This window comes from Cyprinus carpio, chromosome B7 (genome assembly GCF_018340385.1).
Source record: "Cyprinus carpio isolate SPL01 chromosome B7, ASM1834038v1, whole genome shotgun sequence".
In the NCBI taxonomy this organism is placed as follows: domain Eukaryota; kingdom Metazoa; phylum Chordata; class Actinopteri; order Cypriniformes; family Cyprinidae; genus Cyprinus; species Cyprinus carpio.
Window position 1 is genome coordinate 29,197,418 of NC_056603.1, and position 15,549 is coordinate 29,212,966.

At 40.1% G+C, this 15,549-nt stretch overlaps 1 protein-coding gene across 9 annotated transcripts in view; it reads right to left on the bottom strand.

Moving 5' to 3' along the window:
* LOC109052117 (TP53-binding protein 1-like) overlaps positions 1 to 15,141 on the bottom strand; it is a 25,175-nt gene extending 10,034 nt beyond the window's left edge. For 2 of the 9 annotated variants that reach the window (XR_006155226.1, XM_042728229.1), the window contains exons 1-22: positions 13,416 to 13,564; positions 12,279 to 12,484; positions 12,118 to 12,199; positions 11,961 to 12,039; positions 11,780 to 11,841; positions 11,190 to 11,306; positions 11,043 to 11,097; positions 10,691 to 10,851; positions 10,467 to 10,593; positions 9,440 to 9,528; positions 9,161 to 9,360; positions 7,629 to 8,913; positions 7,409 to 7,525; positions 7,057 to 7,257; positions 6,226 to 6,292; positions 5,903 to 5,986; positions 2,084 to 2,375; positions 1,925 to 1,993; positions 1,594 to 1,743; positions 1,070 to 1,290; positions 659 to 805; positions 16 to 404 (exon numbers count right to left, since the gene is read on the bottom strand). Coding sequence is in view for 8 of the 9 variants with exons in the window: in XM_042728229.1 (XP_042584163.1) it covers positions 16 to 404; positions 659 to 805; positions 1,070 to 1,290; positions 1,594 to 1,743; positions 1,925 to 1,993; positions 2,084 to 2,375; positions 5,903 to 5,986; positions 6,226 to 6,292; positions 7,057 to 7,257; positions 7,409 to 7,525; positions 7,629 to 8,913; positions 9,161 to 9,360; positions 9,440 to 9,528; positions 10,467 to 10,593; positions 10,691 to 10,851; positions 11,043 to 11,097; positions 11,190 to 11,306; positions 11,780 to 11,841; positions 11,961 to 12,039; positions 12,118 to 12,199; positions 12,279 to 12,458 (4,174 nt within the window). In the remaining variant the exon portion in view is untranslated. Of the gene's footprint in view, positions 1 to 15; positions 405 to 658; positions 806 to 1,069; positions 1,291 to 1,593; positions 1,744 to 1,924; positions 1,994 to 2,083; positions 2,376 to 5,902; positions 5,987 to 6,225; positions 6,293 to 7,056; positions 7,258 to 7,408; positions 7,526 to 7,628; positions 8,914 to 9,160; positions 9,361 to 9,439; positions 9,529 to 10,466; positions 10,594 to 10,690; positions 10,852 to 11,042; positions 11,098 to 11,189; positions 11,307 to 11,779; positions 11,842 to 11,960; positions 12,040 to 12,117; positions 12,200 to 12,278; positions 12,485 to 13,415; positions 13,565 to 14,997 lie in introns of those variants that run through there. The other 7 variants (XM_042728230.1, XM_042728236.1, XM_042728231.1 and 4 more) reach the window with 7 other exon arrangements.
* Positions 15,142 to 15,549: the final 408 nt, after the last annotated feature.

Sequence of the window (15,549 nt, forward strand, 5' to 3'; positions counted from 1 at the left end):
TTTGGTCCTGCTTACCTATATTAAAGTACTCCTTCTCGGTTAAGGCAGTGACCTCTGTCTCTACAGGAATAGGGTCACAGAGCAAGATGTCTTTTCCTTGTACTTCACATTCCTGGTTGTCATCGAACAGAAGGCGAAATCGGTTCTCTCCCAGGTCTCGAGTGATACTCCCAGAATAGAAATAAGAGTTGGATGACCACTTGGCCAACACACGCAACCCAACAAAACTGCTGGACCCAGCGCTGTTATCTGGGGAGGTGGTGTTGAGAGATTCAGAGTGGCTTGTAGCACTGGGCTCTACTGGGCTGCCCGGTACTTGGACATGCCTTTGGGCAAAGTGCTCCTCTTCTGAGGATGATGCTCCCTGGCCATGGGCACCACCTCTCTGTCCTGTCCTGCCACCTCTGAGAGTCAGTATTAGCAGGTGATGGAGAGAGAATAAAAACAAACAAAGTGACACAATGAGCATCACAACACCCAATAATAATTGAAACAGAGAGCTCATCCATGAGCTACAAAGGGAAGCGTTTGAGTAAATACTAATAACCAAGTCATATTTTGGGAAAAAAGGAACAAGGGATTAAGAACAGTGGCTATAAATTAGTGTCTAATACAAAGAGCGTCTTGAACCCTGCCAGCCTATCCAGGAGCGCCTCACCTGGACAGCGGGCCGCGGGAAGGAGGCCTTCCTCGCTGGGCACGGCCACGGGGGCTCAGCTGGGTGGTGACCTGAGACCCCCGTGCATCCGTCACCTCTGACCCCACCACCACAGTGTGACTCCTCGGCTGCTGCCGTCCCCCCCGCCTGGGGTTCAAACACACACAAGGAGAGGATGCGCTCAGCTGAAACGCCCTCGACCAAATGTGTATGGGAGCAGCAGCCATGAGAAGATACTAAAATCATACCGTGTCCAATAACAAGAAGGTGAGAACATGCTCTAATGAAACGTATTAACAATAACATGCACACAAGACTTTCTACGCAACAGCACCTACTTCCCTACAACCGAGACTCATGTGTTAACTGCAGAGTGTTAGTAATGGAAACGGAGACAGGAAGACTTCTCACCGGCCAGACTTGACCCCTCGGCTGGGGGGCATTAGAAAATCTGGCATTCTAATGGGACCCAGGCCCGTGCTGCTTGTCCCACTGGAGCTGTGGTGTGATGGGGCCTTTGAGGAGAGTGAACTGACATCAGCCAGGTCTCCTGATGTCATGGAGCTTCCTGTGCGGGATGGTGAGATGTCACTGTCTACGATGCAGCGATCCACCACAGGTTCCTCTGACTCCTTAGAGAAAAGATACAGCAGAGGTTTGATTATCAGTTTAATCTGTCCTTAAAACCACTGAAGGTGCACCTTCATATTTTCCACATTAAAAACATTTACACCTAAGGAAATAAATGGCACTTCTAAAATACTTTTAAAGTCATGTCCCCTCACAAAAAAACAAAGATTCCAGCCATATCAATAGCTTACTAAAGTGAAGTATTTAAGAGAAATGTGAATTCCTGAGAAGAAAAACAAAAAACATTCTTAAAAAAAACATTGTAAATGACCTATAAAAGTAAGGATAGCCAAGACAGTTCTTACATGGGTAACCTTGCGGTCAACCTCTCTGCCATCTTCATAGTAGACATCTGTAATGATGCGAGTGACTGTTGTTCGGACTTCCTGGATGGTGCGAACATGTCTGCGCAATGATGGGCCTGGATGGGTTCTGGTTGGTGTGCTTGGTTCTCCCTTTAACAGTAAGACAAAACTTGAAGATGCATCTAAAAGGTTACAGCCCTTTATATTTAATCATTCTAAATAATTTCTTGCAATCTATGACATGGTGCAGGATTTTTCCTCGTTCTTTCTGATTGCTAACATATTTACAAAAAGTAATAAATCATTATGAACATTTATTGAAATCTTTTACCCTTCCAGACAGGTTATGCGGCCCAGACAGATCAAAACTAGTCTGCTGAGACACAGCTTTCTGACAAACCAAAAGAGACAAAAAGAAAAAATATAACATATGGCACCTGTTAAAGCACTTTATCATTAAATGTATCCTAAATAACCAACACTTTCTTACTTTGCTGTGTGGGCTGGTGGTCGAGCTGATATCCACACTGGTTTGCTGTGACACGGCTCTCTGTCGGACAGGTGTTCGAGGTTTGTCAGAAGTGCTGGGAACCTCTTGTTCTTTGGCAGGAGAGGACAGACCACTGACCAGAGGTTCAGAGTTTGCTTCCGCATTAGAAGGATGCAGAGGTACAGCTTCAGTGACTCGGCCTGAGGCTCTGCTGTCCACTGTTTCTTTTGGGCAGTTGGGAGACAGTCCTGAGTCATTAGTGTTGGGGGACCTGAACAGCTGGCTTGCTTGCCTGTTGGAGGAGTGGAGAGACAAACACATACAGGCAGAATTTTAGAAAGACTATAGAGTACATTTGTTTAGTACAGTGCACATGACCTTCCTTAATAACTTTGTTTCACTTATTATTGACTTTTGAAGCCATTTGCACACAAAAATAGGGTCGCAGGATTTAAAGACAAAAATCTAATGCGGGTTTTCTGATAAAATGTGACTTAAAAAAAAGTGGTGGTTTGCTTTGGAGGTATTGTACAATTTAGCCCAAATTTGTGTGATTTTTGGCTGCTTTAATTTCTTCATTTTTAAACATTAAACATCATCTATAGCCTCATGGGCAATGTGCCGACATATAGCGCCATTGCACTTCGGGTGCCCTGAGTTCAAGTCCCAGCTCGTGGACCTTTTCCAATCACGTCCCCTTCTCTCTCTCCCCCTTCGCTGTCAAAAACGTAATGTCCTATTAAAAATAAAGGGCAACAATTCCAAAAAAAGTAAACGTCAAGCTTTACAAGTTTGGGAAGAGATGAGATGAGTTTGTGCAGAGCAGCATTTACTGTAAACCAATCCGCTCTGAGACACTGAAGACACCAGATCAAGAGTTACTCATGTATGAAAAAACAGTGCTGCGCTTTCTTCTAAAACACATGTACAGTACATGTATTTATTTAATTAACCTCTTAACTGTCACCCGTCCCCTCTGTGGGACGCCTAAGTTTACTTCACTATTTTACAATAAAATCCTAATCTAATCATGACAAACTATATATCGTTGGAAAGGTCTAAGACTCCTAAATCACACTTTAGAAATCATCAGAAATTATATATCAACTGAAAACATAAAATCTCAAAATTCATACTTGGAAAACCATTTTAAAATAAGACATTGCATTACCATGAAAATGTTACATCAAAATCATGTTTCAAAATGTTTTCATTCATGAATTATAAAAATTTAAGTTTGAATCATGCACTTTCACGTCTATGTTCAAAAATGTGAGTGACAGTTAAGGGGTTAAATCACAGTCTTTACATTTGAAGGCTCTATTGTGATTTTGGTTTATTTCAAGTTTGCACCCCTACCAGGATCACCAGGAGAACACCTTGAGGAACCCAGGACAAAGAAAAGACCAAAACAAAACCAAAAACATCCCAACCTTGAGCTGTGGAAATGGGTCATGCGCCATTGTACAGCTCTCTACAGTCCTGACCAGGCAGTAGTGGCACTATCAAACCTACTTTAGGTTTCTAAAGCTATCCAACACCTAGGGAACTCTATTTATAACCTCAACAAAAAAAGAATTCAAGGTCAGTTGTGCTCAAGACTATTCTTATGCAGTCTAGTGACTTGAGATGGGCTTTATGCTTGTTGTTTAGAAGCACTCATGCCCCTCCAAAACCAGCACTGATCACCTTATGAACATCTGATATACAAATATATTTTGACTACACTTTCACAAACAACAGGAAATAAAAACACAAACAGTCATGGTTTTCTTTGTTTCTTTCATTTTTAAACATTAAACAAGAGCTCTTAATTTGCAGAAAACTACAGGAAGACCTTAAAGCTTCTCTACAGTTCACAACTGATTTATAAATGAATCTTTTTACAAATTGTTTACAAGCAGAGGAATGTACACCCATGTGTCGTGGTACTTTCGTGAACGTGTGTCAAAGACTGATTGAAAGACTGAAGAGTGTCATTTTCTTTACACTCAAAAATATGACGCGATTTCAAATTTTTCTTTCTCTTTGGAGTGTTACAAGCTCTTGGTGCATAAAGAAGATCTGTAAAGTTGCAAAGGCTAAAGTCTCCAATCCAAAGAGATATTCTTTATAAAAATTAAGTCAACCACGCCTACCTAAAACGGCTCGTTCTAACACGCCCCCACATGTCTAAGTCACGATGTGGGAAGATTTGCATAACACCGCCCAAATGGAGGCATAAGTTTGATTCTCGCTGTAGTATTGTTGCTGCCGCCGCCGCCATTGTAAAGATGCTGTGTGTTTCATTGTGAAAGTGAAACTACTTTGTTTGGTCTTCCAAAAGAGGACACAACTAGACCCTGTTCTAGAACGGTTCAACCCAACGCAAAAAGACATTATTATAAGTCATTATAATCATTAATTATTAGGTTGATTTATTGGGCTGATAATGACCGTGGATTTGCGCAGCTTGTCAGTTAACAACGGCTCTGTGTAGTAACAGCTGCTCTGTGTGAAATCACGCACCTGATGGAATTTACGGCTGATTAGAGCAGTGGTTCCCAACCACGTTCCTGGAGGCCCCCCAACACTGCTTGTTTTCCATGTCACCTTAATCAAACACACCTCATTCAGATCATCATCTCATTAGTTGAGATTCCAAGACCTGAATTGGGTGTGTCAGACAAAGGAGAGATGCAAAACATGCAGTGTTGGGGGACCTCCAGGAACGTGGTTGGGAACCACTGGATTAGAGAACCAGCTTTACTGACGAGATGCCCATTAATTATTGGCCGATATTTGTTGTGCACCCATAAATGCCTCATTTGTAATGAGTTTTAATGTTTTTATCTTGTCATGCTGGGACACGGCATCACAGTATGATGAGGGGCGTAACATTTCCGTCACATACTTGAGGTGTTCAGCCAATCAACGCACTGGATAGCTGGCCAATCAGCGTACACCTTGCTTTTTCAGAACGATGAGCTTTGTAAAAATCGATTCGTTTCAGAAAGGCGGGACATAGAGGAGAAACAATAATGTACATTACATAGAAAATGAGTTTTTTTAACCTTAAACCACATGAACACATTGCATTACACCAAATACACAAAATAATGTTATTTTTAGCCACATCAACTGACCCCTTTAACAATGTCTTTGCTACCTATCTGTGCATTGAACGTGGTAGGAACCTTGCTGTCTATGGAGGGTCAGAAAGCTCTTAGATTTCATTAAAAAAATAACTTAATTTGTGTTGTGAAGATGAACAAAGGTCTTACGGGTTTGAAACTACATGAGGGTGAGTAATTAATGACTGAATTTTCATTTTCGGGTGAACTATCCCTTTAATTGCAAACCGAGCAGCACCGAAAACACAGGATCATGAGCTGCTTCTGCATAAAAGAACAGCATTTTTTATTTATTTGACAGCACAAAGTGCTGAGAGACCCCCCCACTCCCAATTTCAAAATATGTATTTTACAATATGCATTGACGCACTATGCCTTAAATTAAGCACAACATTATAATTAACAGGGCTTTCTACACTGCACACAACATGCATTAGGGATTATTAAAAACAACAATAGGATTTTGATCCTGATGTGATGATGTTTTGACCAGGTGCATACAAATAATTTTTACATTTGCACATAGTAATTTTCAGCTGCAAATGCTCATTGTAAAGCCCTGTGAGAGCACATAATTCAAGATACCTAGCAACAAGCATGATACTATTTTTAAATAGAATTGCACAAACATATAATTTTATCTCTAATGAACAGCTAGTGGTGATTTAAAGTGTCACATTTTTCTTATTTCACAGGAGTGTGATACCTGAGCGGAGGATCACTGGATTCTTCATCATCCTCTACCTGGACCTGCCTGTGGGCCTCCCGAACACGACTGAACACAGAAGGACTGAAAAACAGACAGTAAAAGATAAATAATATACCACATGACTTCCCAATAATGAAAACTAAAATCTGCAGTTTTGTCCAGTATTTAAATGAAATAAAAAAAAAAAAAGGTCCTTATTAAGGATCTGTATTACAAATGTGTTAAAATGACTAAGGCAGAGAATCAGCAGCTCTGAGTGACAGCTGAAAAATTAATCCATCCCACAGATAAGCTTCTGCATAGCAACCACTGCAGGTTACCTGGTTACATCCATGGCAACAGTGGTAGCCTTGGAGACAGATCCTTCCTCAACTGTTAATGGTGGTTCTGGGGAAGCATTAAAATCAAGCTTAATGGGTTAAACATTAGTCCACTTAAAAAGAGTACTATTATTTACCAACTTAATACTCATTTTATTTACTCTCTCACTTCATTTAATTCATTACATCTCACAGTATATAACCATGTTGGAAGTAATAATAAAAACCAACTTAAAGGGATAGTTCACCCAAAAATGAAAATTATGTCATTAATGACTCACCCTCATGTCGTTCCAAACCCGTGAGACCTCGGTTCATCTTCGGAACACAGTATAAGATATTTTAGATTTAGTCCGAGAGCTTTCTGTCCCTCCATTGAGAATGTGTGTACGGTATACTGTCCACGTCCAGAAAGGTAATAAAAACATCTTCAAAAATATCTTAAACTATGTTCCGAAGATGAACGGAGGTCTTGCGGGTTTGGAACGACATGAGGGTGAGTCATTAATGACATAATTTTTCAGGAATTTTTGGGTGAACTAACCCTTTAAGTTATATATATGGGTAATTGTAATATTTTAATTTTATTATTATATTTTTATAATAAAATTAAATAAAAAATAATTTATACAAATATAAAATATAATATAAATATAATAAAATAAAATAAATATAATACAAATATGAAAATAAATAATTAAAAGTATATCATTGTAATTATGTCATTTCAATTATACATGATAATTATATTTCATGTGTTCTTGGAGTAAGATGGTGAGTGAAAATGTCAATGTATCAAAATCAACAACAACAAAAAAAATTGGCTTTTACTCTGCAGGCTGAAATGTTCTGATCCCGCGCTGCCCTCCTCCACCGGTGTCACCAGTTTCATCCTGAGACTCAGTTTCCCATCTTGCTCCACTGCTGCTGGCTCTTCGCCCTCTCTGCTCTCCTCTACTGAAATCTCACTGGCCGTCATCGTCGTCTCCCTGGTAACACTGGCCTCTGATGGCTCTGAGAACGAGGTCATCTCTGCAAAACAACAAAAAGGCACAAAGAAAACGAAAAATGGTTCACCACAACAAGGACAGGAAGGTTAAGAGGGAGGGGTGTGCAGTTTCATCTCAGCATACTGATATTTAAACACAAATATGTTATGCAACTAAAAGAAAGGGACACCCACCAATAGGAGTGCTGTGTCTCGGTGTCTTTTTCAGCTGACTAATCTGTGGAGGAGTTGCACTAACTTCTGGGCGGATCAGCTCGCCCTGTTTGGGCAATGTAAAGTGAAACGGAAGCTCTGGACAGGAAAGAAAGAAACAGGAAACGGCTAGTTGGATTTACTGCAGAACGGTTACATAATCAGCAGGGATAATAGATCACTTGTTTGAGGGTAATCCCACCTCCAGAGCTGTCACTCAGACTTTTGTTGGCAGCATTTTCCGAGGTTTTTTTGTGCTGTTCTGCATCACTGGGCTGTGTGCTCTGGGACTTAGCTCTCTCAAGCTGTAAAGGTGAAACCTCAGTTGACCTCATCGGCTGAGACCCTGAGATCTTTACCGTGGTCTCACGTTTGTCCTGCACGGAGCCCCTCACAGGTTGCGAGGAGCTTAAGGACGGCTGTGACCTCCCATCCTTCCCTTTCTCTTGAGAGACCCTCTGGCTCTCTTCTAGCACCATGACACTGAAGCTCTCCTCTTTGCTGGAGGAGTGGTCGTCTCTGCTGAGTTCACGCTGGGATGTCTCCTTCTCCTCCTCCTCTCCATTCTCCTCCTCCATGGGTTCTGGAGAAAGCACCTGGCTCTGAGACAAGCCCAGCTTGATCCCAGTGTCATCACCTGTCACCTCTCTCTGAATCTCACCTTCATCCATCAGCTCCTCCTCTTCGGTATTTCTAACACTGTCTGTAACAACACTGTGGCTGTGTGTCATGGGCTGACTAAGTCTCTGGCTTTGACTAACACTTTCTTTTTCCTTCTCTGTGTTCTTTTGGGACAAAACAGTTAAGACTGATTGAGACAGAGACTGTTGGGGTACAGGAACAGCACTTATGGGTCTGTCAGCTGATGGCGAGGCTTGTGAACAGTCAGTGACTGTGGTTTTACTTGTTTGTGGTGCATTAGGGGTGTCTGAAACACAATCTGCACCGACGAGCTGGGATGGAGTCGCACCTGGAGAAGCGCTTATGTTCTGGTTCCCTACATTAACACCCTGTGAGAGCTTCTGAGAGGGGTTACATTCTTCTGCTTTTTCGGTACTTTTTGAGTCAGGCACCCTGGAAAGGCTTTGTGAATTTTGTGTTGATGTTGTAACAGGCTCAGGGTCCGTAACATTCTTGCTTGCATTTTGGGAATGGTATTTAGGGTTTGAGTTGCTCTTGTCTGCACCAATAGTTCCTTCCTCCTCCACGATCTGTGTGGCTTGGCTGTCCTCCTCCACAATGAACAACTGTGTCTTCTGAGCAAAACTGCTGTTTTCACTGTTGAGCTCTAACTGAAAGCAGTCAGCCACCTCTGAGGGCTGTGAACCGCTGCTTGAAGACTTTTTTAGCTGCTCCACTGGGCCGGTCTGCTCGGGCGATCCTGACTCGGTTGCTGAAGGGTTGTTCTGACGAGGCAGCTTCTTTGAGCTCTCAGTCCCTTGACTATTGTTCACAGGTTCAAGACTTGGAGTGGAAATAAACACGTCCTACATTGAGAAAACATGGAAAATACATTGTCAACAAAAGGATGTGCAGATATGTTTAAGTGGAATGCTATGAACAGTTCCTGCACGAATTCTGCAAAATAGGTCCATTTTCTAGTGTCAGTAGTGTATTAAAATATAAAGCACAGCTCACACAGAAGTCACTTTCAAACTGAACGGCTTTCTATTGGTTAACATTTGCCCAAAATCTGCATGGTAAAATCTTTCACCCTGAATAATTGATGCCTACATGTGAGAATTCAGGCTGGCTGGGGACAGAGAGGCTTTTCTCTAGAACAAATCCAGGGAAATTCTGTGACACTGGAGTGGAGGCTGTGGGTTGTGGTTTGGGGCAGGGGTCCATGTCCATTGGCTCCTCCTCTCTCCCTGGTGGCTGGTCCTCAGTGGGTGCTGATGTGTCCATTGGGGATGCAGCAGCTTCATTATCATCTAAATTGAATAATTTAGGAATACGTCTGAAAACCTTTTTACATCACATAAGCCTAATCTGTATATGAAACACACTTACTCTGCTCTTTTTCTGTGGGTGAATTTGGGACAATGTAAGGTGTTTGGCTCAAATTGTCCTGAGTGGCAGCCACAAAATCAACAGACTGCCTAAAGAAATGACAGAAAAAATAGGCAGTTATACAATGACACAATTAAAGGGTTAGTTAACCCTAGTGTCGTTCCAATCCCGTAAGACCTTCATTCGTCTTCGGAACACAAATTATGATATTTTTGATGAAATCCGAGAGCTTTCTGACCCTGCATAGACAGCAACACAACTGACACATTCAGGGCTCAGAAAAGTAGTAAGGACACCGTTAAAATAGTCCATGTGACATCAGTGGTCCAGCCTTAATTTTATGAAGCTACAAGAATACTTTTTGTGCGCAAAGGAAACAGATATTTAGACTCTGTTCAACAATTTCTTCTCTTTCGTGTCAGTCTCTGCCACATGTTCACAAGAGTACCACAACGCATGCGTGTGGAGCTGCTGACGTAGAACCCGGACGTGCTGCACCTTATTTACAAACAGAGGAAGACGCACGCTGTACATAAAACAGTCTTTGTAAACATGTCTAAAGATTTCGACAGAGAGGATGACTTGCAATTTTTTGCCCAGCCTTGCTTATTGAAACCAGAATATCCACACAATGAACTAATAGAGATGGACTTTCTATGGCAGAATGCCGGCAACTGCGTCAGCAGCACCACATGCATTCGGCGGAGACTGACACAGAAGAGAAGAAATTGTTGTTTAAGTCATTATTTTTGTTTTCTGTGCACACAAAAAAAGTGTACTCATAGCTTCATTAAATTAAGGTTGAACCACTGATGTCACATGGACTATTTTATTGATGTCCTTACTACCTTTCTGGGCCTTGACCATAGTAGTTGCATTGCTGTCTATGAAGGGTCAGGAAGCTCTCAGATTTCATCAAAAAAAAAAAAAAAAAAAAAAACTTAATTTGTCTTCCAAAGATGAACAAAGGTCTTTATAATTTTACCTCCAAAATGATCAATAAATCATGCTAAGAATAACCACTTACTGTGAAAGACTCTCCTGTACAAGTGTGCCCTGTCCAGACAGATGAAGCAAGCGAAGACTATGTGCAGGTGTGGATGTCAGCAGGTGTTTTCTGTCAAGCTCTGTAACACTGCTGTCTGCCTTGGTGCCTGTTATAGTGAACATGATTCTATAACAACAATAACTAAACAAAAAACATATTTATACAATAACAGATAATAAGTGGACTAATTTGGGTCTACACACCATTTCTCTCCTTTTCAAACATGTCATCCTGAGAGGAAACAAGCACATCTTCTTCATCTTCTTGACTGTCAGGTAACTGAGAGTGCAGTATAGCCTGAATACTGAGCTTCCTGCTTTCCCCATCCTGAGGCTTCGAAGGGCAGCTCGAACTGACCTCTGACCTACAATATCATCAAGAAAATTAGAAGTCAAAGTAAAAACTGGACTAACTATTATTATTGTAACTGTACAATAACGACAAAAAATAGTTTTGAAATGACTGAAAACCAATTTAAAGCCTCTGATTCAGCATTGCACAATGAACATGTTGACAATTTTCACAGTTTTCAATGCTTCTGAAAAAGATTCTTGCCCTTTAGAATTTCCATCTTGATTGGATGATGTTCTTTCTGAACTCTTCAATCCACCTGACAGAAAAAATGACCAGAAACCAATTTAAAAAACTCGATGAAAACTAAAGGGCAGCAGATCAATAGTTTGCAGGAAAATGTAAACATACATTGGCTGGCTGGTTTCTGACTGTTTGTTTTATTTGCAGGAGCTCCATCCTGCTCATCTTCCTCAAAGACTCCCTGGCTCTCCGACAGCTCCAAGAGACCGAACTGATCCATCTCATCTGTGATCAGATTAACACAAACATTCATTTATTCTACTAATACAGTATTTTATTAATAAAAAACACTTTTGGGAGGCAGCATCATATGAAATGAATGGCCATAGTGCTTTAGTGTTGTTACAGTTAACTAAAACTAATCGAAATGAAGCTGAAATAAAAGAGAAATATTATATAAAAAACTGAAATAAGTTTAAATTGAAGTACTAAACTTACTAAAACTGAAATAGACAAGTTAGTTAAATCATTAAATAAACAGTTATTCAATAATTATATTAATAATAAAAATAAATTAATGCAGAAGAGAAATATACAAAACTAATTAATACCACAAAAGCCCAAAATTAAATTATTAAAACAAACTAAACTGAAAGTGAAAATGGAAAATATAAAATAAATGCTAATTCAAAATACAAATGAATATCACAATAGTACACAAATAATTCTAAAAAAGCACTATTGTTTTGAGATCTTACCCCGTGTCTCTGTACAGTGTGTGGTGGAGTTGTCCTCAGACTCCATGTGCTCTGTAACACCTCTGCACAAACACAATTACAAACAAAAACAGTGGATAAAAACCTAAATTAAAGCTTTTTGGTAAAATGAAATATTTCTCTCTTTGTAAAAGGTGTCAAGGCTGCTCAATATTTTTAGTACCTTTTTGAGATAGGATAAGAGTGGACTTCAAAAACTTTACGCTCTGTAGCTGCTGAACCCAGGTTGGACTGCAAATTGTCTGAAACAAATCAAAAACCCTTTTTCAATAAACAAATAATAAGTGAAATCTCGTAATTTCACAAGTTAATTTACTCACCTGAGTGGGCTGTAGTGTCACTCGTATCAGTCTGACTGTCTTTTTGTAAACAACGACTTTTAGTAGGGGAAGAAATCAGCTCCTGCAAAGGCATGATGACTCAATATCAAATTTTCTTTATAGAAAACACACACACACTGCTATGGCTTGAGATGTCTCACCAGCACAGGGCTTTGTGATGTGGGCTGCAGGTTAGAGAGGTGGCGGGCGAGAAGGGCACAGTAGCTGGTGTCAGGATCGTCCTCCAGGGCCACGCTGTCAGGCTGCGAGTCCTCAACTATGAGGCAGGGGTTTTCTGTTTGAGGAAAACTTGAATCAAGATCACTCTCACCAGGATCCATAAGGATGGGACAGGGTTAGCAGACGTCTACATACACAGAGATTAAACAGGAGGGTTAGAACACAGAGACGACAGATGAAACCCACTGATGTATCCAAGTACATGATTTCATAATGGAAACTAAATAAGGTTATGTGTTTGGCGGGGGTTTTGTTTAGATGTGTTCTTATGTTTATGCACTGTAAATCACCTTGTGTACAAGCTGAAAGCTAGGTATTTAATTTTACATATTATTTGTTCTTTTATTGTTATTATTAGTAATTCTGTCAACTTCAAGAGAAATGCTGGTCATGAATGCTGGTTCAAAGTTTCAACTTTACTTTAGTTTGTACTTTAGTCAAGCCAGTGTTTTAGACGATACAGCTTGTTTTAAATCAGCTTTATATTGGTAAACAAGAAAATAATAATTAATCGATGCGAAAAGTATTTAATTTTGCAGCTTTTAAAGTAAATTACTTTTGCTAGCACAGCAGCAGAAAGACAAAATGATGCTCTTCTGTGTCAGAATATTCACAATTTCATATTTTTCTGTGAATCTCACTTTGCTTTTGCTTTTTGTTTTGTATTTGGGCTTGGTCATGCTCCACGTAATTAAGGAGGTGGGGGAGGGGGGGGCATGTATACATGTATACAAATGGCGATCTTTAATCGCGAGATTTCCTGCTGTTTGGCTGCACGAGACTAAGTTACAAGAAAACTCAATGCAAATAATCCCAGGAGTAAAATCTGTAAATTACAACTAAACAACACCAAGAAATGCACGAACGATTTGCAAAGACTCAAACAGCCAAACACGTGGATTATTTACACAGCGCATTTTCCCACGAAAAGCCACAGCTTTGTAACGGAGAGACTGCGCATACGATGCGATGATGCAGGTAACTAGCAAGCACTGCAGCTATAACCTAAAAAGAAAGCTGCCCTTCCCATTAAACACAGCAGGAAAAAGCGATCTTACTTGCTGGATCCCTGGTAGCCGTTAATCCATCTCAGTATACAGTGCAGCGACTGCATGTACTGAACTTCTGTACACTTTCACAGCCTAACCTTAGCGAACGCTTTTACTTCGCGGCAAAACCCCTGCAGGAATACTCGCCGTTGATTGGGCGCCAACGTTCCTGGCGCAACCGAACGAAGAGAAAACGTGTTTTGATTGGCCGAGAGAGAAGGGTAAGGCGGGGTTTTGTGCTCGAGACTTGGCGCAGATGTTTAAAGGCCGCACTGGATCGTTTCGACTTTTATTTACCACTGCCAATCTGCAAAAACCCTTAAATTAAGAAAAAACGTAATCATAACCGTTTGAGTTTTATCAGTAATGGGTTTCTTTACTTAAGGGGGTTGTTGCAAGTTGCTCCAGCCATTTATTCCAACCGCATTTGATGCCTCGCAAAGTAGACCCTGTATCAAAACACGCCCACTAAAAGCAGAGCCCCAGCAGCCACGACAAAATCAACACAGAAGAGAGCAGTGGCTATCTTTGATTGCAATTAGCTCAGTGTTTAGCTAAAATCTTTTTACTAAAATATTTTTTTAATCATTAAAAATCCTGTTTTTCATTATACAACCAGGTGCCATTTGTGACTTTCATACACACACACACACACACACACACACACACACACACACACACATATATATATATATATATATATATATATATATATATATATATATATTCAAATAACTTTCACGATGTTGATTCCCACTTTTACTATATTCCTATAGGCTATATAATTATTAAAAAAATACATCCAATAAAATCCAGTCACTTTATTTATTTTTCCTAATGAAAAGGCCTATTTTGGCCTAGTTTTTTTTTTTTTTTTTTTAAGTTTCACCTTGCTGTATTTTACACACATATACACACATATATGTTACAACTTACTGAAAAGAAGATATCTGTAGAAATATCATAATTTAATTCAGAGACTAAGAATCACAAGGCTTGTGTGTCAAATTAACCCTGTCATAATTACATTATATCATTATATCTACAGCATATCTTAAAATGTGTTCATTTATGTTGTTAAGGCATAATGCAGTTTAAAATGTGTTTGTGTGACAGAATGTTTTAAATCTTCCAGCACTGTCCTTATCACACAGGACACGGCATCAGTTTCATGAACTGACCCATAAACCTGCTTTAGTTCTGTGTTGTTGATCATCATGTGTTGTGTTGCATCATGCATCTCATTGGTTTAGCGGCTGCAAACATACGAGATGACACAATGTCGATAACAACGATTGATGGCTGCTTACTACAGCCTTTTTGGCGTTTCCGAAATTATATTTTAACATATCCCTCATAGACCACATTTCTTATCAAGCACATGACCGCTAAGCTTCCCTGGCGTCTCGGCATCGGGTAATACAGCGACGCGTTATTATCCTATCGACACTATGCGCTGCTCATCACACGAGGAACCATTGTTACATACAGATTATTAAATCACTTCGTCCACCGGTCACAAAGCACCGCGCTGGAAGCACAAAATGCAAGTCACAGCGATGGCCACAGCTTACAAACATGAGCCCATTACCTGAGAAACTGATCCTGTGCTAAACCGCAGGCTTGTCTGTTTCTGGAAGAAAGCAGGAAGAAAGGAAAGGAAAGGAAAGGTTGTGCGAGTCGATTATCTCTATGAAGATGATGGGGTGTGTGTGGGATACATGGGTGTCACTTGACGGTGCCTTGGCATCTTTTAATATGCGCGCGCATGGTAATTAATAGGAACATATTTCAAAACACATAGGAATACTAAACAGCCATAGGGTTTTTTTTTTTTTCACAGATTTATGTATATAAACGCGTCTGTTAGATTTCATTTGAAAGCTTAAGATTCACAAAAATGAAATAGCCTACTAACAGTGCTATTACATTTAATGGATAAAGCTCTTTTTCCCCACATGTAGATGAGTGAATGTTAAGAAAGGATATGAACAAATGCCTTTGACTCTTTGCCAAATATTACAACACACAGATCACCTTACTGACAATTACCATGACATGTAGATGAGAATACCCAAATTATGTTCAGATTAGCCTGTAAGTAGCATGTAGAAAATGTTGATTTAAAAATATGACATTAAGT